The 22693-nt window shown below is 34.2% G+C and overlaps 3 protein-coding genes across 3 annotated transcripts; 1 reads left to right on the forward strand and 2 right to left on the reverse strand.

Annotated features, from left to right (window-relative positions):
- Positions 1 to 768: 768 nt before the first annotated feature.
- LOC112008819 (probable pectinesterase/pectinesterase inhibitor 46) lies at positions 769 to 2587 on the forward strand. Its single transcript, XM_024041161.2, has one exon. The coding sequence runs from the start codon at positions 866 to 868 to the stop codon at positions 2585 to 2587; it is 1722 nt and encodes a 573-aa protein (XP_023896929.1). The 5' UTR covers positions 769 to 865.
- Positions 2588 to 3145: 558 nt separating this feature from the next.
- Positions 3146 to 6842, reverse strand: LOC112008818 (FCS-Like Zinc finger 14). Its single transcript, XM_024041160.2, has 2 exons — positions 6003 to 6842; positions 3146 to 3426 (listed from the first exon to the last, which is right to left on the reverse strand). Exons 1-2 carry the CDS (start codon positions 6569 to 6571, stop codon positions 3261 to 3263), a joined length of 735 nt encoding a protein of 244 aa, XP_023896928.1. The 5' UTR covers positions 6572 to 6842; the 3' UTR covers positions 3146 to 3260.
- A 2383-nt stretch (positions 6843 to 9225) lies between these two features.
- LOC111996125 (biotin carboxylase 1, chloroplastic) lies at positions 9226 to 16652 on the reverse strand. The gene is made up of 6 exons (XM_065780769.1): positions 16403 to 16652; positions 16246 to 16317; positions 15644 to 15975; positions 14861 to 15002; positions 9475 to 9573; positions 9226 to 9360 (listed from the first exon to the last, which is right to left on the reverse strand). Exons 2-6 carry the CDS (start codon positions 16288 to 16290, stop codon positions 9241 to 9243), a joined length of 738 nt encoding a protein of 245 aa, XP_065636841.1. The 5' UTR covers positions 16291 to 16317; positions 16403 to 16652; the 3' UTR covers positions 9226 to 9240.
- Positions 16653 to 22693: the final 6041 nt, after the last annotated feature.

Consider the following 22693-nt stretch of genomic DNA (forward strand, 5'->3'; position numbering starts at 1 on the left):
TGGATAGTTGACATTTTTTAATTGTTAGATCTCATAGAAATCTATGGTCTAAAAATGGTGTAACTCTTATGAAGTTACACCAGGTGTAACTTAAACCCATCTTTATACCTAAATATAGAGTTTTTAATAGTATAAAAACTAAAAAAAGAAAAGTCATGTTCTTGTTCTTGTTCTTCTCTCTCTTCGTTTTATTAACAACTAATAATTCAAGCATCCTAGGTAAAATATGTCATAAACTAGTCCTATGTTTTTTTGTCTTTTCTATACCATTTTTTATATTTCAAAAAATGTTAATTATCTTCTAAGTTGAAGATGTCTCAATATATTTTGAGAAATATCCAGCTAATGTGAGATCTGTTTTCCAAAATTAATCAACCTTTTTATGATGTATTGGACATCCATTGAAGACTTTGTGGGAGAATGATATTGTGAATATTATTTATAAACTAAACTGCTACAACCAGCTGGAGAGAGAGCGTATCTATTTCCAAAACCGTGTCTAATACTCCCAACAGCTCTCGCTGTTTATATATTTACTCAAATGAACTAATGCTACTTGCTGGATATGAAAAATAAAACCAATTCCATGACCATTTATATTTTAATGGCATATAAACAAGAAGATTTAGCTTTATTTTACTTTTCTTTGCTGGTAAGAGATATCAGATATCCCTACACCAAGAGCACCTAAGTGGTCAAATCTATGATGCTTCAACATGATAAGCACTCCAATAGTTGAACCTTCAAAATACTTACCTAGGAGAATAATGCCTGGCACGTTCTACATACTCTTGCTTCTATATATCTAAAGAAGGCTCTACCCAACCACCATACCCCTAATGTGAGAGCAAAAAACATAGACAAAATGATAAACATGTCTTCCTTCAAAGCCTATGGCAAAATTGATGAAGCTCAGCAATTAAAGCATGAAGCTCGTCAGAAGACCCGAAAGAGAGTCACCATCATAAGCATATCCTCCATAATTCTTGCTTGTGTTATAGTGGGTGCAGTGCTTGGAACTTCTCATAGTTCCAGAGAAAATTCTCAAAGTGGTGGTACTTCTCAGTCTTCAGCTGCTTCTATTAAAGCCGTTTGTGACCTTACCTTGTACCCAAATACTTGTTACAGCAGCCTTTCTCCACTGAATAACTCAAGCCACATTCAGCCTGAGGACATCTTCAAGTTTGCAACCCAAGTGGCCATGAATGAATTGTCTAAAGTTGCTCAATACTTCTCGGATCACAATGCTTTAAATGGTAGTGCTGACAACACGACTGTCGCAGCCTTGGAAAATTGTGTCCAACTTTTGAGCCTAGCATTGGATCATCTCAATATGGTATTGTCCTCTGGCTCATTAACATTGCTAGAAGCTGTTGATGATCTCAAAACTTGGCTGAGTTCGGCAGGTACTTACCAGGATACATGCAAAGAGGGCTTTGAGACTGCAAGTGCAACAGTTAAGACCAGCATTACCAATTGGCTACAGAATTCTACTGAACTAACTAGCAACTGCCTTGCCATCATATCATGGATTTCAAATGTAGAGAGCTCTTTAAAGCTTAGACGGCTAATGAGTTTCACAGGGCATTATGAACATCCAAAGTGGCTGAATCCTAAGGATAGGAAGCTACTTCAAAGTTGGGATGTGAAGAAGCAGGCCAACATCATTGTGGCACAAGATGGCTCTGGCCAGTACAAAAATATAAGTGCTGCCCTTACTGCAGTCCCAGATAAAAGCACAAACAGGTTTGTAATCTATGTGAAGAAAGGGTCGTATTATGAAAAAGTAAAGGTCAATAAGAATAAGTGGAACATTGTGATGGTTGGTGATGGGATGAATGATACAGTTGTATACGGTGGCCTCAATAATATTGATGGGACTCCAACATTTTCAACAGCAACATTTGCTGTTACTGGCAAGGGCTTCATTGCTATAGACATGGGGTTCAGGAACATTGCAGGTGCAATCAAGCATCAGGCAGTGGCCTTATTGTCAGACTCGGACCATTCCATCTTTTACCGGTGTTTTATCGATGCATTTCAGGACAGCCTCTATGCACATACCAACAGGCAATTCTACAGTGAATGCAATATCACAGGGACAGTTGATTTCATCTTTGGAAACTCAGCAGTGGCGTTTCAAAACTGCAACATATTGCCTAAAGAGCCTTTACTTGGCCAGCAAAATACCATCACAGCACAAGGCAAGTTTGACCCAAATCAGAACACTGGAATCTCAATCCAGAATTGCACCATTTTCCCATATGGATATGCGAACTTGAGCTGCCAAACGTACCTTGGAAGGCCTTGGAAGAATTACTCCACAACTGTATATATAGGTAACAGTTTAGGGAGCCTCATTGACTCTAGTGGATGGTTGCCATGGGTAGGCACATCAGCTCCAGACACCATATTTTACAGTGAGTTTCAAAATTATGGACCCGGTTCTTCGACAAAGGATAGAGTCCAATGGAAGGGGGTGAAGAACATGACCAGCCACCAAGCCAGCAAATTTACAGTGAGTTCATTCATCAAAGGGGATAAATGGATCCCGGCTGCAGGTGTTCCCTACAAATCAGGTGTGTGACTGTGTTACATTTCATGTTAAGGAAAACAGCAATGTGATGCACATATTTGTGGTTTCACTAACTGAAAAACAAAAGGAATTCCATTTTTTTTTTTTTTTTTTTTTTTTTTTTTTTTTTTTTTTTTTTTTTTTTTTTTTTTTTGTTTCTTTTTTTNGACTTTAAATGTCCAAGAAGAACAAATAAACAAAAAAGTTAAAAAGAAAAAACTGCATCCATACATTATACGCCCACCATTAAGCAACTAGTGGCTGCTGAATATGCCAAATCTGTCAATATCGACTTTGGCTTGTTTAAGTGATGGACCACCCTAGTCTTAAAAGTCATGGAAACAGAAAGATATCTGCTTCTCAAACTTGACAATAATACATTGAGAGTTAAAAGTATCGGGTACAGATAATAGAATGATTACTATAATGTTCTCAAAATACAAATCTACATATGTTTCCCTCCATTGGTTCAAAAAGAAGTTTCTATTCATCAAAATATCACCCATCTTAAGAAATTTTCATGCAATCAGGGATACAGAAACTACTTGTTCAAACCCTCCCTCTCTCTCATTTTTTTTTTTTTTTTGGTCTATAGTTTATTGTGCCGATGATAACAGTTTATTTGGACAAGCTTCCACGTTCTTTACTCTCATTTTATTTACTTATATAAGAATCATAAAATTTTCTACGCCGCAACAACCCCAGCGAAAAACATCAGTGGACCGGAGCAGGGAGAGGGAGACACGGAGTAATCAAGGGGCTTCAGTGCTCCAGATGCGAACTTCTCTCTATAATTATCACTTCTAATCTGTTTGTCCCGGCACTCAGCACTGCAAAATGCCTTCTCCCCTCTGCAAAGTTCCATAAATGCTTTATCAGTGAAAACTCAATGAAGGGTGGCTTGAGAAGGTGCAAAATTTTGACTCCAAAAATATCTCCAGGGTTTGAATTTTCAATGATAAAGCCAAGAGAATCAACACCACATACAGAAGCAAACAACATCAACTTAGCACTCCACTATATCGTCAAATATCTTAAATACAATGAGGCCAAGGGGGGGAGGTCGGGGGAAAAGGACCTGCTAACTTGTGTTGTGAACCACATAATAACCAATGCAATTACACATACCAAAATCCCACCAAACTAAATTTATAGTCACAACTGACAAAAGATGGCCAACTAGAATCTTTTTATTTGATTAAATAACAAAGAATTTTATCAGTACACTAAAAGGAAAGTTCTGAAGGAAGAGATTCCTAAAGATTACAACTGAAGACTTAAACAATCCATAAAATCAAGTAAAAAATTACAAGAAAACCCATAAATCCGCATGCCTCGTGTATAATACAAGAGAATACACTTGATAAAATAAATGAACAATTGTAAATCATCGAAATATTTGAAAAATAAGAACACCAATCAGTGGCTGTGAATCAGTTCTTGAGAGGACTAAGCGCCTAACTGAAAAACATTAGAAGATCAGTTGGTTTGCAAGAATACACTTAATGGTCCCTTTCTTCCACCAAGGATCGGGTAAATGGTAATAATCAAAATACCAATATTCAATTGACTCTTGAGCAGTTGACTGCAATAGCTCAACTGTACTTCATCCTCCCACAATAAAGGGATGGATGATGAGGTCATGGGTTTAAGACCCACTGAGGAAACAACTTGATTTAGTGCTCATTGTAGCTAATAATTAAGGAAATATTAGTGCTCATTGTAGCTAATAATTGTGCTGCTTATATCAGAAACTAAGCCATCTATGCTCAAAATAAAAAAAAAATTAATAAAAACAAACAAGAGTCTCTCTAGATAAATTTTAAATTAGATGTGACAACAGAGAGTTCACTATTGACAATGAATTTACAGTTTGAATAATTTTCATAAAGACCTTTGTCAAGAAACCAAACAAAAAAAAGATTGAGAAAAAATTTCTTTACAATACTAAGAAGATTTTAAAATTTTTAACAAACAATGGGATTTCTATGGTTCATGCAAGTGACAATGAAGAGCCCAACTCCTATCCTTGACTGAATTATTCCAAAATGCAGACTCTGAAAGCCATTTCTGAAACCCCTAACTTTCTCAATATTTTCTGCGATGGAATTACTTGGGTCCTATTTCTCATAGCAATTGGCCCTTGATATAGGCTTGACATGCAATCATCAAATGGAATTGCATCTCACCTGTTTCTTTTCATAATTACAACAAAAGAATGAGGCATAATAATGGCTTATCAAATAACTGATATAGAATGGGCCAAATCCCAACGTACATTTCTACAAAATTGAAGAGATTTTCTTTATTGATATTCTTATAGCAAGATAGCAGCCATGGGGACTGCAGAACCTACATCAACATACACATCTGTGTCCATTTTGTTGTCCCAAATGAAGAGAAGCACATTTAGAACTAATCATCCTGGTTACTCCTATGATATATGTGCAGCCCAGAAGTTAGAAAATTAAGCAATAATAAAAATTTATTCTAGATCTGCAAGAGATGGCCATACTAAGATACATTTATGAAGAAAGATTTCTGATAAAGTATCAGCAGAGTGACTAGGTTAGAACTTAGATAATTTAGCCAGTCAAGCCATATGAATGCCTCGGATTTAAAGAGTTATAATACAATCTGACAACGATGTGAGGTTTACAATTTCTGAATGGACTACCAACTAGAAACCTGTACATGTTCTATTAATGGTATTATCATTCAAATAGCTCCCATAAAAATTGTCACAGGGAAAAAAGTTTCTGTTTCTAATATGCGCTTCAGTTGAGACCAATGACAAGGATCTCAAAGAGCCCCAAACCATTTACATAATCATCAGAACAGCCTGTACCCAAAGACTAGACTCTAAATATGAAAAACAATAATAAAGTTCCAAGAAATCAACAACCGGACCCTCCACTCTATTTCAAAGGCTACACAAAAACAAAAATTTGTTATATAATAAGAACCAGTTAACAAATTCACTCACCACTAAATTAATATCTGCATCTATCTATTTCCATTCAAGAACTAGATATACCAATGAATTACCAATTGTCCAAAAAAGTTAAGCTATTACTATTGCCTATTACTATTGGGAAATGGTGAATTTAAACATTTAACCATAATTCTAACAAATACAAAGCCAACAAACTTCATATGGGCCATAAACCCATTTGAAACACAAAGATTCCAAATAAAAACATATCAAGAATCAACCAAACAACAACCATAATTCAAAAATTCAAACATGCTTCCAAAGTGTATTTTGCGCTGGCTTCAACCTAAAGTGAATCAATCATTTATAGAAAATCAATTCAAGAACTGACTTTGAAAAGCAAATCAGGCTCCAACCAAAAGACACACAAGTCACAGATCATTCACAACAATTACAACCACCCCAAGAAATACAGTAAGTAATTTTTTGTACCTGTACATGAAAATATCCAGTCCATGAAGCTGCTTCTTGCAAAGGTAGCAAGAGCTAAGAAAATCAGCAGTCCAAATCTCCATATAGTTATCACCAAAATTGACAGGAGAGGCAGAGAACACTCCTACCCTTCTATCACTCACCACACAACAATCACCTCCACCACCACTACCACCACCACAACCAACAACCCCATCAAGCTTATCATCAAAATAGACACGTTTCTCAAACTTGGTCCCCAAATGAGATGTCACACAAGTATAGCTCTCAGACAATTCATCCACCTCATCCTCAAAAGCCAAATCACTGAGCCTGCCTTTGAAATTAGCAGTAGCAGCTTTGGCAGAGGACACTATGGGGATTGGTATAGGTGGTGCTGGTGTTACATCAGGCTTAGTTTGGTGGGTCAAATCAGTCATGGCAGCCACTATGCCAAGCCCAACCACACCTCCCTGGACAAAATTCCTTGGAGATTTGTTGGAGGGACTTGGTAAAGAGAAAGACTCTGAGAGAGTAGTGAAAATGGAAAGATTTAGAGTGGGTTTCTTTTTTGGTTGTGAATTCTCCATTTTTATGGAAAATTGGCAACTGGGTGTCCCTCAGAATCCACAATTTTGGTGAAAAAGTTAAGAACTTGTTTTAATTCAGAGCAAGTTTTTAGCTTTTTGATTAAAGAAAGGGAGAGAGAAAGAGTTTTCACTGTTTTCAGGTCTTGGCAACATTGAGATTATACCACACAGAGCATCACAGAGACTCTCAGAGTGATGTATAAGCAAGCAGAGAGAGAGAGAGAGAGAGAGAGAGAGAGCACCTTTCAGCTCTCCTCTGGTCTCCAACGCCTGTGGTTTTGAGAGGTGGAATATAAACAGTTTGTTTGTAATAATAATTGCTTTTTTTTTTCTTTTTTTTTTGGGTCATGATATTGAATGATGAATAATAATTGCAATACGTCGAAGTCCAATACGATTCTATTAAAAAATGTGTGTAAATTCTACATACAATATATTTTTCACAATTTTTTTCATAATAAATGGGAGTAGAGAGAAATTAGATTATAAACGGATTTTAGTTAACTCAATTGATGGTTTCAGTTAACTCAGTTAATAAGTTTTATAATGTATACGAAATTTAGGCTCGGAATTTCATCTATGCCAAACACTAATTTCCATCTTCATCGGATGACAAAAATAATCTCTTTTATATTAAAACCAACTCGTGTATTAACATAATAAAAGGTAATCATTACCGAGATACACGATAATAAAAGGTAATCATTATTGAGAAATATACGGCGACTAAAAAAAGGATAACAAATTATGAATGATAGACTATAAAATCGTGCCATCGATGTGCAAGGTATAATCAATAACAACTTATTAATAACAATATATATATATATATATATATAACAATAATAATAATTGTTTGAATGAATAACATGGCAATATTGTTTTGGCTTGTGGTTGTCATTTTCATCTTTTTTTTTTTTTTTTTTTTTTTTTTTTTTTTTGTATTCTGAAAATCGCCCTAAAGTTTTGCTTAATCATGTTTTTTTTTTTTTTTGAGAGAATTTTAACATATGACATCTGGTCTTGATGATAACTCTTTATCATTAGACCAAAATACTAATTATATTCCTTTCAAATTTCAAGATTCCTTTGCAGTTATTAATTCATTATAGATTATTTGTGTCTTTTCCTATGTAATTTATGCTACTAGATTCCCTTTTTATTAGAGCCCGGCATATGAGCAATTTTAAAAAAAATGATTGTAGCCTATATGCCAAGCATGCCTCATATAGCAATATATCACATATACAATTGGCATACGTATAATGGGGATCATATCACTTATAATATATATTTTTTCATCCAATTTGTACAATACTTTTTTTTTACGAATAATTTGTACAAAAACATATAATGATTATATGATTATGGGATTAACATGCAACATGGGATTGTTATTTTACTAAAAAAAAGGGGGGGGGGGGGGGGTGGGAATTGTTATTCTATTGCACCATGCAATTAACCATTGGGCGCAAGAAAGAGGTTAAAAAATAGTGTAAAAATAAAATAGTAAAAAATTTTAAAAAATTTATTCAATGTTCGAGATTAAAAATGACTTTTGAAACTTTAATCTCAACCTTTGATTTGCTATTGTATATATGAGTAAAAGAATTTAAAATTTAATAAATCAATAGTTTAGAATCTTTAGGTATTAGAGAAAAATTTATTGTATGACATGTAATTTATATACTAAAAGCATATCAACATAAATATTATGAATTTTGTTGATGACTTATCATTTTCTATTGTATGACATACCATTTTGAAATTACCTAGGCAAGGACCGGCCTTTTTTTCTTTTCTTTTCTTTTCTTTTCTCTTTTTTTTTTCTTTTTCTTTTTCATCTCATTTATAATTTTTAAGAAGAAAACCATCATCCATAAAGTGAAAAAAAAAAAAAAAAAAAAAAAGTGAGAGAGAAAGAAACAAAGAAAGAAGAGAGGTAGAAAAAGGTGAGCAGTCATTTACTCGTATATGTTGTCACATGCAGAGAATAACATTTACAATCATCAGAGGGAATAAATCTTAAATATGAGCTGTCTAAAAATTTTTTTAAGTATGAGCACTCATAACTCACCATTTTTTTTCCCCCCCCCCCCCCCCCCCCCCCCCTTCAGTTTCTGCACAACAGTAGAAAACAAAAACAAAAACAAAAGTAACTAAAAGAGACCTTAAATTTTTGTGTGAACTGAAAGCACCATTCTTGGCACAGTTATAGTTAACAAAAAACTTCAATATTTTCCAAGGTGATTGCACACTGAAGTGTTTCTTACAAACCTGTACGCTTGCATAGATGCTAAACCTTAAACCCTAAGGGTTTTGAGAAAAAGTAAAAATATGTGACAATTGCACTCCATGCTTCATAAGTTCCAAATTTCCAATTAAACATTGTCATGGCTTGCAGCATTTTGTGACATTATTTTTCTTTTAATAAGAAAAAAAGGCTTGAAATTTGTATCTGATGAGTAGCTTTACTAATTTTGTAGGTGCGTATGCCAGTAAATAACTCTACCGTTTATTTCTATACTAAATTGGTTATACAAATGTTATTAGTAACAATGACATGTATGAACTCTGTAATTCTCATTTTTGTTGCTCATCAAAAGCCACAGAAAATTAGAGCAGACGTATTATAGTCATGAGCAGGTCAAAATTCCACTTCTCTTAAGTTAGTAAAAGGTAGAAATGGGCCTGCATTGCAATTCCTGAAGCCACAAGACAAGATAATTTACCTTGATCATAACAGGATATCCAATCTCATTGGCAAGCCTGATTGCTTCTTCTGTGCTCTGCGATAACGATTATTTTAAAAAAAAAAAAATTACCTAAAGATAGAAAAAAGTGATTTCACAACTTTTTACCAAGATGAACAATAATATAGCATCCCAAATCACACATTATACCTGTAATAATCCATCACTTCCTGGTACGGTTGGAACACCTGCCTTCTTCATCGTTTCTCTAGCAGTTGACTTGTCACCCATAACACGGATACTATCAGGCTGCAAAATGTAATCAAGAATTTAAATTTCTTGCTCAAACTTTTGGGATTCAAGAAATGACTTCTACCATGGACTCCCAATAATAGCTATGTTTAAATCAGAATTTTTAACTGTCTGTTTAGAAAGTCAAAATCATACATAAAACAAATTAAACCTTGGGTCCTTTATAAGAGAAACCCCTTATAAGTTATAACTGGGGAAAGAAAAAAGGTACACCAATGAATCGTGAGTTGGAGACAGAAAGGAGTATGAGTGAGAGTAGGGATCGGGCCATTGTTGTGCATCAATGAATTTCAGAATTGTTTCTTGGAATGTGAGAGGGTTGAATGAGCAGGTCAAGCGGCTTCGGGTTAGAAATTTGATCCGAAAGTGGAAAGCGGATATTGTCTGTCTGCAAGAAACTAAGATGGAGCTTATTAATAGAGGTGTCATTTGTAGCTTGTGGGGGGGTTAACATGTAGATTGGCTCTATTTAGGCTCGGTTGGTGCTTCTGGTGGGGTTTTGTTGATGTGGGACAACAGGGTGGTGGACAAGGTGGAGGAAGTGGTGGGTCGTTTCTCTATTTCTTGTAAATTCAAAAATGTGGCGGATCATTTCGATTGGGCCTTCATTGGTGTTTATGGACCCAATAGTGATAGAGACTGGAGGTTCTTATAGGATGAGTTATCTGGCCTGCGTAGTTGGTGGGATGTGCCTTGGTGTGTGGGTGGTGATTTTAATGTGGTGCGTTTTCCTTCTGAACGGTCTGGTTCTACAAGTTTCACTTCAGCTATGCTTCGGTTTTCAGATTTTATTTCTGAGCAAAGTCTTGTTGATCTACCTTTGGTTGGGGGGAATTTCACTTGGTCTAACACTAGAGAGGTTGTTGCTAGTTCCAGATTGGATACGTTTCTGTCGTCCGCAGATTGGGAGGAGAATTTTCCATCTGTTTGTCAACGCCATCTTCCTAGGTTAATGTCGGATCATTTTCCTATCCTTCTTGAGGGCGGAAATTTACACAGAGGCAAAAAACCTTTTAGGTTTGAGAACATGTGGTTAAAGGATGAGGGCTTTTTGGGAAGGGTGACTTCTTGGTGGGAGTCCTATCATTTCCAAGGAACTCCTAGTTTTTCTTTGGCTAACAAGTTGAAGATGCTGAAATTGGATTTGAAGAGATGGAATGTGGAGGAGTTTGGTAATATAGGTCGTAGGGTGCAAAACTTGTGGAAGGATTTTAATGTTTTGGAAGTTATTGAGGAAGCTCGTGCTCTTACTGAGGAGGAAAGGAGGGAAAAGGATCGTATTCATGGAGAGTTAGAGAAGTCTATTTTGTTGGAAGAGATCTGTTGGAGACAGAAATCTAGGGCTCTTTTTCTTAAAGAGGGAGATAGAAACACAAAATTCTTTCATCGTATTGCAAATTCTCATAGAAGATGCAACACTATCGATAGACTTATGGTGGATGGAGAGTTATGTTCGGATCAGGGGATAATTGAGGGGTGTATTACTCAGTTCTACAGGCAGCTTTACTCGAAGAATGTGGTATTTCGACCTCTTTTGGATGAGGTTGTTTTTTCTAGAATTTCTGAGGAAGATGCCACTTGGTTGGACAGACCTTTCGATGAAGAAGAAGTTTCTGGAGTGGTCCATGAGCTCAAAGGTGATAAAGCGCTAGGTCTGGATGGTTTTACCATGGCATTTTTTCAGTCTTGTTGGAGCACGGTGAAAAATGATGTTATGAATGTGTTTCATGTTTTCCATGAACATGCTGTGTTTGAAAAGAGTCTTAATGCTACTTTTATTTCTCTTATTCCTAAGAAAATTGATGCTGTGGATGTCCAAGACTTTTGGCCTATTAGCTTGGTAGGTGGGTTGTACAAGATTATCGCTAAAGTGTTAGCCAATCGAATGCGAAGGGTGGCTCATGGTCTTATTTCAGAATCTCAGAATGCCTTTGTGAAAGGTCGTCAGATTTTAGACTCTGTCCTTATTGCTTCTGAGTGTCTAGACAGTCGTTTGAAGGAAGGGATTCCGAGGGTGTTGTGCAAGCTAGACATTGAAAAAGCGTATGATCATGTGAATTGGGAGTTTCTCATGTTTTTGTTACAGCAGTGTGGGTTTTCTGAAAAGTGGAGAAGGTGGATCAGGTGTTTTATTTCAACTGTCAAATTCTCCATTTTGGTCAATGGATGTCCTTCTAACTTTTTTGGGAGTTCTAGAGGACTTCGGCAAGGTGATCCTTTATCCCCATTTCTCTTTGATATTGTCATGGAGGCCTTGAGCCGAATGTTGGTTGTGGCTACTGCAGCTGGTCAGTTTTCGGGTTTCTCAATTGGGTATGAAGCTGGTTCCTTGTTGTTGGTGTCTCATTTATTGTTCGCGGATGATACTCTTTTTTTTTTTGTGACGCAGATAGCACTCATATTACAACTCTACGTGGGATTCTCTCTAGATTCGAGGAGATGTCAGGGCTGAAAATCAATTTAGGTAAGTCTGAATTGGTTTCAGTTGGGGATGTGTCTAATCTTCATGAGTTGGTGGAGATTTTGGGCTGTAGGGAGTTTGCTCTTCCGTTGAAATATTTAGGTCTCCCGTTGGGTGCTTCTTATAAAGATAAGACTATTTGGAATCCTATCTTGGAAAAGATGGAGCGTAGGTTAGCTGGTTGGAAGAGGTTGTATTTATCCAAGGGGGGTAAAGTTACCCTTATTAAGAGTACGCTCTCTTCTCCCTATTCTTGTTAAGGTGGCAAAGAGGATGGAGAAATTACAAAGAGATTTTCTTTGGGTTGGTATTGGGGATGATTGTAAAATTCATTTAGTTAATTGGACTAAGGTTTGTAGGCCAGTGAAGAATGGAGGGTTAGGCATCCGGTGCTTGAGAAGGTTTAATTCTGCATTGTTAGCCAAATGGTTGTGGCGTTATGGTTGGGAGAATGATGCCCTTTAGAGAAGGGTCATTGGGGCGAGGTATGGGAATGAGTGGGGTGGTTGGCGCACAAAATCTGTGTCGGGGGCTTATGGTGTGTGTTTGTGGAAGTGCATTAGAAGTGGCTGGTTGATTTTTTCCGAGTGCCTTCAGTATGATGTGGGTGATGGTACTCATGTGAAGTATTGGGATGATGTGTGGTGTAGGGATCGTCCTCTTAAGGAGGAGTTCCCAGACTTATATAATATTAGTAGGACAAGGGAGGCGTCGGTCTCTGAGGTTATGTGCTTCGCAAATGGGAGAGTTTCTTGGGACATTCAGTTCCGTCGCTTAGTGAACGATTAAGAGTCACTTTCTTTGGATTCGTTTTTGGTCTTGATTTATTCCGCAAAGGTCCGGAGTGTTGGTCCTGACTAACTTTGTTGGAAGCCTGCCTGCAACCGAGGTTTCAAGGTGAGTGGGTATTATCATTTTCTATCCCCATCTACGGTATTTCCCTTTCCTTGGAAAATGGTGTGGCAATCGAAGGTTCCTCCTTGGGTTGCCTTTTTCTCTTGGACAGCAGCTTTAGGCAAGATTTTAACTATTGATAACCTACGGAAGAGACACTTTGTTGTTCTTGAGTGGTGCTTTGTGTGCAAAGGGTGTGGGGAATTTGTAGATCATCTCCTCCTTCACTGCCCTTTTGCTTTTGAAATGTGGAGTATGATTTTCTGCTTGTTCGGTATTTGTTAGGTGATGCCGCAAAGGGTAGCGAATTTGTTGGATTGCTGGTCTTGCAACTTCAAGCGACATCGTAATTTAGTTATTTGGAGGATTGTACCGCACTGTTTGATGTGGTGTATCTAGCGGGAACGGAATTCGAGAAGTTTTGAGGATTGTGAGCGGTCCATTCTTGAGTTTAAGTCTTTTTTGTTTTCTACTCTTCTCGAATGGTGTTTGGTGTTACCTTCTTTTTCTTGTATTTCCCTTTCTGGGTTGCTTGATCATTGTACTTTGTTTTCTTGATGTTCTTGCCTCTTTCGTACATTTCCTATGTACGGGGCTGTGTTTTTTCAATATATTTTTAAGTTACTTATCAAAAAAAAAAAAATTTTTTAGTAACTATAACAAGTGGAAAACAGCACAGCCCCTTGATGAAGATCCTCTTTCTTTCCATCTTAGCAATCTCAAACCATACCCCTATTCCTTGCCTTTTTGAATCTCTACGTTTTGAATCCCTAAAACCCCCAAGTGTTCTTTGAATATTAGCATCCATTAGCCCATCAAATCAGCCTCGAAAAGAATCACCTATCTGCTGTGTACAGAAAATTTCACAATTGTATTTTATAAACTTCATCCTCTATTTGCCTTTCAAATTTTCAATCCTATCCTTTCACACCCCAATATATACACTAGATATACTTCCTGCGTACTAGGGTTGTGACCCTTTTTGCTCTTTTTAATTGACGATTATTACTTGTCAAAAAAACTTATTATCATATACGGAAAACCTTTTCCCCACCTTTCTAAGCCCTAACATCATAAGCATTCCTACCAAGAGCCTTTTAGCTCAACTAGTTGGCAACTCTTGGTGTTTTTAATGGAGACATCCAGGGTTCAAATCCCCCCACCTCCAACAATTGAATTATCAAAAACATCATAAGCATCCCTATCTTAGCCCACCACATAAGCAATCATAAGTAGCTTTCACCAAATCTGTCCTACACCAGTATTTATGGCTAACCAAGCAAAAAAGACATACATTCTGCTCTCTCTGCTTGGAAAAGGCCCAGTATCATGGAGGAATCAAATTTACACGCTCCTGTATTTTTTTTAGTTTGGCAAATAATCTTCATGAGCTTAAGCAACTATCAATTAGTAATGAAACCCACCAGAATGAAATCAAGAAAGTTTACAACCTACAACAATAAAATATCAGGCAAAAGAATTTTTTTTTAAAAATGCCAGATTTAGCCAATATTAATATAAAACATGCATAAAAAACTTTAGCCAATGATATGATAAACATACTGATGCAGGAAGCATGAAGAAAATTTTATTCAAATAGTCTTATTTAATTTTGGAAATCAATTATGTTTTTGTTGGTCAATTGGATTTTATTTGAGGTCTTATTAGTTAATTAGATTAATTAGTATCTCATTTTATTTCCTAGAGTTAGGGCTATTTTTGTAATTAAATCATTGGATTTCTCAAGTCGATTCGAATTAGAAATATGATTCAAAATAGTCTATATAAGCACAGGGATATGTTACTGTCTGGTGGTGTTCTTAGAAGATGATTTTGTTCTTGGAAGACAAAAGATAGGTTATTGGGAATTAGAGAATGAGCTTCACATCCTTTTTATGAGGAAACATTTGAACTACTTAAGTTACTTACGTTAGGCCCAATGAAGTTGATTCGATGTTCTCTGCACATTTCAACAAATACTGCATTCTCAGCTAGGAAACCATATCCAGGATGTAGCATTGTACACTTATGGCTGATAGCAGCGGATAGAACATTTGGAATTAATAAATACCTGTAAAAAGGGCAGAACAATAGGCATGTTACACCACTATCAACCAAACCAAGAACTAAAGAGGAAAACACAAATATTTGGACATATATTCATGAAATATACAACAATAACCAAACCTTAGCCCCAAATTTTTGGTCACCCTAATATTGGAGAGAGGGAGAGAGAATTCATCATAATCTATGCAACTTGATATTTATGCTTACCCAAGGGGTAGCACAATTGGCAGCAGACTACACAGATGAAGCAGGTCACTAGTTCAGATCTCCTCTTCCCCATTAGGGCCAAATTACTCATTAAAAATAAATTTTAAAAAAATATTTATGCTTTACCCTTCAAATCCAATACTCTATTCCCAACTTGGAATCTAAAACTTTTGTTGAAAATAATCTTTTTTTAATCGTATTACTTTCTCTTTTCACCATGCAAAATATTTTAAATTTTTTTTTTAATACATATAACATATTACTCTCTCTTTTCACTAAGTTTCATCATTTCTCCCAATAAGATTTCCCATTCCCTCAACAAAACATAAATAAAAAAAATAGCAACGAGTTGTTGACATACATAATGATGAATAGATAATGGTAGCATATGATTAAGGAAGAAGAACAAGAAAGGAAATCATATCATAAATCACTTACGACTGATTGCTTGGTGCTTCACCAATGCAAATTGATTCATCTGCCAATTTCACGTGGAGTGCATCCTTGTCAATGGTTGAGTAAACAGCCACACAAGGTATCCCCATCTCATGAGCAGTTCTAATGACCCGAACGGCAATCTCTCCTCTATTTGCAATAAGAATTTTCTCAGCACGACATGTAGCATTGAGAGCTCCTCCACTCTTCTTAGATTTATAACCACCAACTGGTGCACCCTCAACTCTTTGCCTAGGAAAGTTCACTCTACTAGTTCCCACCATAAAGCTACATTGGGAAGCTCTGATTCCTCTACTTCTCCCCACAAATAAACCCTTCCATTGGATTAACAAAACCCAAAAGAACATCAAATATAATGATGATAACAATGATAATAGTAATAACTAAAGATCCAATTGTGACCCAATTGAAGATTCACTAATTTTAGCAAAACCCAACACTTAGAACCATAATTCACATTCAAATAAAATGAGTTATAATAATTAAAGATCCAATTGTGACCCATTTAAAGATCCACTAATATGAGCAAAACTTAAAACCAAAAACTACATTCAAATATAAAATGGGGTATAGAGGGGACTTACAGGAGGTGAGGTGACAGATTTACAAAATGGCAGTGTGGCATCCATTTTTGTCGGTACAGAAGGAGAAAATGCCTAAAACAAAACAAACCCATTTGAAATAAACAAAAAAGAACACAAATTTTAGCATCATTATCAAAGCCTTAAGTGTGAAAACTACCTCTTTGGAATGGGAACAATGATAATGGAGGTGTTCTGATCCGAAATTTAGAGAGACAGACAGAGACAGAGACAGAGTTCAAGATAGAAGTGTGAGAGTTGGAAGAGGTTTTTGAAGGGTAAAAGAGTGAGGAGGTGTTCGATAAAAACGAGGGAAGTGGCTAATTGCAAGCTCCGCCAAAGTGGTTGGGAAACTCTCCAACAACTGTGCGTGGACTTGATTTTGGTTAGTACTTAGTATTAACTTGATTTTGGTTAGTACTTAGTACTTAGTACTCTGTCTATTCTTGTTTTCGATTGCCCCCACGAATCCCAACCATTGATTTGCATTATTAGTTCAAAAAAAAAAAAAAAACTATTAATACAAATGTGCAAGAATTGTAACTAATAATGCAAATCAATGGTTGGGATTCGTGGGGGCAATCGAAAACAAGAATAGACAGAAGGAAGGAATCAATGAATCAACATTTATTGGTCGAGATGATTTTGTACACGGGAATGAGGTTATGAAACATTGAAACTAGTTACCAAACATAGGAAAGTTGCTGAAATTCAAGAACATGATGTCACTGTTGTAACACGTATGGGCTCAACATTTCAAAAAAAAAAAAAAAACACGTATGGGCTCAACAATTCAAAGACAGAAAAAAGATTAGTTCCAAACTCATTTGAAGTTATCTTCTTTTAACTCACTATAAAATGATTAAAGGGATAGTTCATATGTAATTTTATATTTTGTTTGAGAGTTCATAAAGAATGGAATGAAGTGAGTAAATCATAAAGGAATTGAAAAGAATGTGATGAAAAGTGTTTAAAATGGATTAAACAGAATTAAATAATCTTGTTTAAATGTTTAAAAAAATATATTATTAAAAAAAAATGAAAGGTAAGTAACATTGTTTTGAAATAATATAGAAAAAACTTAATAGAATTATTTTATGACAATATTAACATTAGATTCTCTATTTTAAAATATATGGATAAATGTATAGGGGTATTTTGGGAATTTCAATGAAAATTTCATTAAATTTAATTGTATTCCCTCTGATTTCTCTTAATTTTGACAAATGAAAATTTGAAATTTTAAGGAAATAGAGATGAATGGATGTTCCTTCTTACCCATACCAATTTCTCTCACTTAAACTTCTAAATAAGAGAATGATCTTTTCATTTTCTTCATTAAAACTCCTAAATAAGGAAATAGAATGAATATTTTATAATAATTCCATTCCATTCATTTCCATCCTCCTAAATGGAATTACATGATTCTTTTAATTGTCATGTGACTTGTTTAAATATATAAATAATCTTAGAAATAACCAGTACTGAGTTAGAGGAGATGACTCATAACTGATTTAGAGCTAAACTTTTATCTAGAAAAAACTAATTGTAAATGGTTGGCAAGAGAAATCCTATGTATGCCAAAATTTCTTGATGAGGAAATAATAGTTGAGACACAGAAAAATTGAAGGAAGGATGAAGCAAGGTAGATAATGAATGATATTGAGTTTGTAAAAGTGGGATGTGATCTTATGAGGGATGAAGGTCCCAAATTTTTGTTTTTTCTACACAAATAAATAAAATAAAATAGAGAGAATTCAATATCCTTCATAACTTGTATCATTCTAATTGACATTTTAAATAAAATAAATAGTATGTTCAAAATGTTACTGATTAATTTTTCAAAAAGGACTTTATTTGGGGACATTCATAAAAATGAAAGGAGCAATGATTTGGAATGGAATGAATATCAATTAAAGCTTTTATTCCAGATTGGATAGTAAAAAGACCTATAGCAACGATGATTTTACAAGTTAATCAATAGGGCATTACCTCTTGGGCCAAGTTAACCCATTTAACTCGTGCTGTAAAGGATTTTACTGCTAAACTTCATCCATTTCGGAGTTGGCTATGCTTTCTTCAACATAGTCCACGCTAATAGATTCACCATTTGTTTGCCAAAATACCATATTCAAAATAATTTTTTGATGAACTCTGTGAATTGTAGTTTCTTGTAGAAGTTTTTCTCTTCTTATTTTCTTTCAATAAAACAATTAAGGACGATATATCTCCATCAATGCTTTGGGAGTCTGTTCTTGTTTCCTATAAACATGCTCCCCATGGAAATCAACAAGCCTACCATCTACTAATTAACTTTGGAAGAGAATTTGCAAATATTTATTTTACAATTTTTTTTAATTAATTGGCTGAGATATTTTCTAGATGCTGTACAAAAATCTATTTAAAAAAAATTGTGCTGAATTTTTTTTTTCTTAAAAAAGATGTTTGTTACCTCTATATAGCATTGAATTGCACTACTGGTCCATTTCTAGTAATTACTATTGATGATCCAATTACAGGGGCCGACTCCACGTATTTTGGGGTTTAAATAAGAACTAATTTGAGACCTTTTACATAGTTAAGTATCAATTAAATTATATTTGTACTTACAATCTATTCTTTATGATTTTTTAGATATAAAATTAGTAATTAAATTTTTGTCTTCAAGTTATCTAACATCTCGTTCTCAATTAGTAATATGCTTTTCTTCTTAAAAAATAAAATAAAATAGTAATATGCTTAATTCACTTCATCTTTTTAGTGACATTCATTAACTAGTAGTTAGCTATATATTTATTTGATGTTGTCTATATTTACATAATTTAATTTTAATTAGTTAACAACGAGTATATTAGCATGATGATGAAAACAATTATTATGAAGTGGAAATATTTGTACTTATATTACTATAGATTAAAAAAAGTGAATTATTATTATTTCTAAACAATAATAATAATCAAAGAAATAAGTGACCAGCGATCGGGAATACATTTTATTTATTTATTATTATTAATAAAACTTAGCAACACCACCCCAACTGTGAATGATAGAATGGGTTATATCAAAACAGTGATTGGCGGTCAAAATGATGAGTATGGATCATGCATGTGAAAGTTTAAAGTTACACAAGAGTAACCGGATAACTCAATTTTCTCTTGATAAAACAATGGCTTCTAATTTCTCTGTCTCTTACCACTACCAAGGACAAGGATAAAACAAAGACAACGTATAAAGCAAGTTTTCAAGTATAAAAACAATCAATGTTTGAGAGTGGCTTTTAACATAAATTTGAAGCGAAGTTTTTAGAGCCAAACTTGAAGATAATGGAGAAGAAGATTTGACACAGCTACATAGAAGCTTTTAAAATTACTATTTTTTTTTTTTTTTTTTAGTATTTTGGGGTTTAAATAAGAACTAATTTGAGACCTTTTACATAGTTAAGTATCAATTAAATTATATTTGTACTTACAATCTATTCTTTATGATTTTTTAGATATAAAATTAGTAATTAAATTTTTGTCTTCAAGTTATCTAACATCTCGTTCTCAATTAGTAATATGCTTTTCTTCTTAAAAAATAAAATAAAATAGTAATATGCTTAATTCACTTCATCTTTTTAGTGACATTCATTAACTAGTAGTTAGCTATATATTTATTTGATGTTGTCTATATTTACATAATTTAATTTTAATTAGTTAACAACGAGTATATTAGCATGATGATGAAAACAATTATTATGAAGTGGAAATATTTGTACTTATATTACTATAGATTAAAAAAAGTGAATTATTATTATTTCTAAACAATAATAATAATCAAAGAAATAAGTGACCAGCGATCGGGAATACATTTTATTTATTTATTATTATTAATAAAACTTAGCAACACCACCCCAACTGTGAATGATAGAATGGGTTATATCAAAACAGTGATTGGCGGTCAAAATGATGAGTATGGATCATGCATGTGAAAGTTTAAAGTTACACAAGAGTAACCGGATAACTCAATTTTCTCTTGATAAAACAATGGCTTCTAATTTCTCTGTCTCTTACCACTACCAAGGACAAGGATAAAACAAAGACAACGTATAAAGCAAGTTTTCAAGTATAAAAACAATCAATGTTTGAGAGTGGCTTTTAACATAAATTTGAAGCGAAGTTTTTAGAGCCAAACTTGAAGATAATGGAGAAGAAGATTTGACACAGCTACATAGAAGCTTTTAAAATTACTATTTTTTTTTTTTTTTTTTTGAGAAACTAAAATTACTATTTATGCTTTGACAGAGTGACAAAATTTCCAGGGTTTGTGGTTGAGTTCTTTTTTTTTTTTGTGTGTGTGTGTGGAGAGAGAGAGAGCTTGTGTGTGGGAGATATATAAGTTCTACACTCTAAAACTCTCACATAAAGAAAATCAACAGTCAATAATACATCCAGTGAAGATAATTTTATTTATTTATTTATTTATTATTATTATATTAGAGTAGTGTTAGAAATAGTACGTACAGATTTTACTACCAAATATGTCACCAATCACAAAATAAGTAATTTGAAGCATTTATTTTCTTTTATATAAAGCATTATTTTTTATTTATTGACTAATATTTGAGGCTTAATTAATTCTCTTACAAGTAAAGATATATCGATGTTTATTAAAATTTAGGAATCTTATACAATTGCGTGACTTGCCTATAGCAAGAGCAAGCCCTGTCCAATTATGAAATTCACTGCTTATGTTTTGCATTTGTTTGAGTGTGCATTATTATAGAAAATAATAAGTTTACTGTATAATTTTTACATATAACAATGAATATAATTAATTTTTAAACGTGATTAAATGCATGACTTTTCTTTTCTTGCACGTGTAATAACGTAGACATGACCTCATCAATTCTTAGACCCTTGATCTAATCAAATTGAAGTCAAGATTTGCGATGGTCCCACATTCATCCATTCTTGTGCATAGTTGCTTCTAACCCGTTCTCTCTGAAAGGACACAAACCAACTCCATATGTTGACTAGTTTGATGGAAAAGAAAAGTTTTGGGAGTGTGCATTGTGTGAAAAGATTTCAATAAATTTTTTTTTTTTTTTTTATAAAGATTTCAATAAAAATTTTTTTTTTTATAAAGATTTCAATAATCATTATTTTGATAAGACTTCAATAATCATGGAAACCAACCTCCACTAAGTTTTATATTTCGTTTATAGCATGTTGAATAAAACCTCACCAAGTAGGCATAAAAAAAAGGGGGGGGGGGGGGGGGGTGGGGGGTGGGGGGGTGGTACGGACCATGATGTGATAGGATTCATTTATGGCATGTTTGGATGTTTAAAAAAAGAGGGGGAGTAGAGTAGAGGGAGGGAGAGTAATGCAATTACCTTGTTTGGAAGTTTTTTAAAGAATGAGGGGGAGGGGTTTGGAGGAGTTTGGAGGGGTTTGGACTCCTTCTAGCCCCCCAATTTTAATTCCCCCAAATTGGAGAGATTTGGAGGGGGAGTAGAGTACATAAACTATTGACCAAGTAAATTACCTAATTTACCCTTATTATATTAACAAAATTACATAAGAGGAAGGGCTAATTACTCTCTTCCTCCTTATTAATTTTAAAAACATCCAAATAAGGTGGAGGTGAATCATTCTCCTCTACTCTCCTCCCCACTACTCCCCTTCCCTCTACTCCCCTCTACTCTCCTCCCTCTCTAAACTTCCAAACAAGCCATTAGTTGGAAATACTTGTGACCTTCTGTATCTCCATGAAATGTCACTGCACCTAATCTTTTGGTTTGGGGTAATTTTTCAGGATTTTTTTTCTCTAATATATTCATGTTTGGTGGTAAAAGAGTACAAGATAATTCATATGTCTATGAGTATTTGGTTCTCACCAAATCTCAATTTTATATAAATGCTAATTTCTTCTTAAAAATGTCGATATCCATATTCTCACAACTTGAAAAAGTTCTAATTCTTTTTAAGTAAAAATGATATTCTCAATTTATTTATTTATTTTAAATGAAATAATTATTTTGGCCTTGCATTTGACATTCTAAATGTTAGACTATAATCTTAGGAGAACTAACTTAATTTATTGCTCATATTATTTTTGTAGAAACTTAGAAGACACATAAAAGTGATTGGTAATATGTTTAACATTGTATTAATAAACTTAAGGATATTTTGAGAAGAATGAAAATGCTTTCTATAGAAATCCTAGGAATTAAAAAAAAAAAAAAAAATTGAGATCTCACAAATGTGAGCATAGTTATTTTTCTAAGCACATTCTTAGAAATCTAGATGCCATAGGTGTATTAGTTTCTTTTAGGCAAATGCTATAAAGGTTATTGACACCTATTTGATGTGCTCACAAAGATTATAAGCCTCCGAATAACCAATTGTAATTGATTTATGTGGTGGGAGTATTTTGAGAATACGGATTCAAGTTATGCTATTTCCAG

Source organism: Quercus suber, unplaced genomic scaffold (assembly GCF_002906115.3).
Source record: "Quercus suber isolate HL8 unplaced genomic scaffold, Cork oak 2.0 scaffold_246, whole genome shotgun sequence".
NCBI lineage: Eukaryota > Viridiplantae > Streptophyta > Magnoliopsida > Fagales > Fagaceae > Quercus > Quercus suber.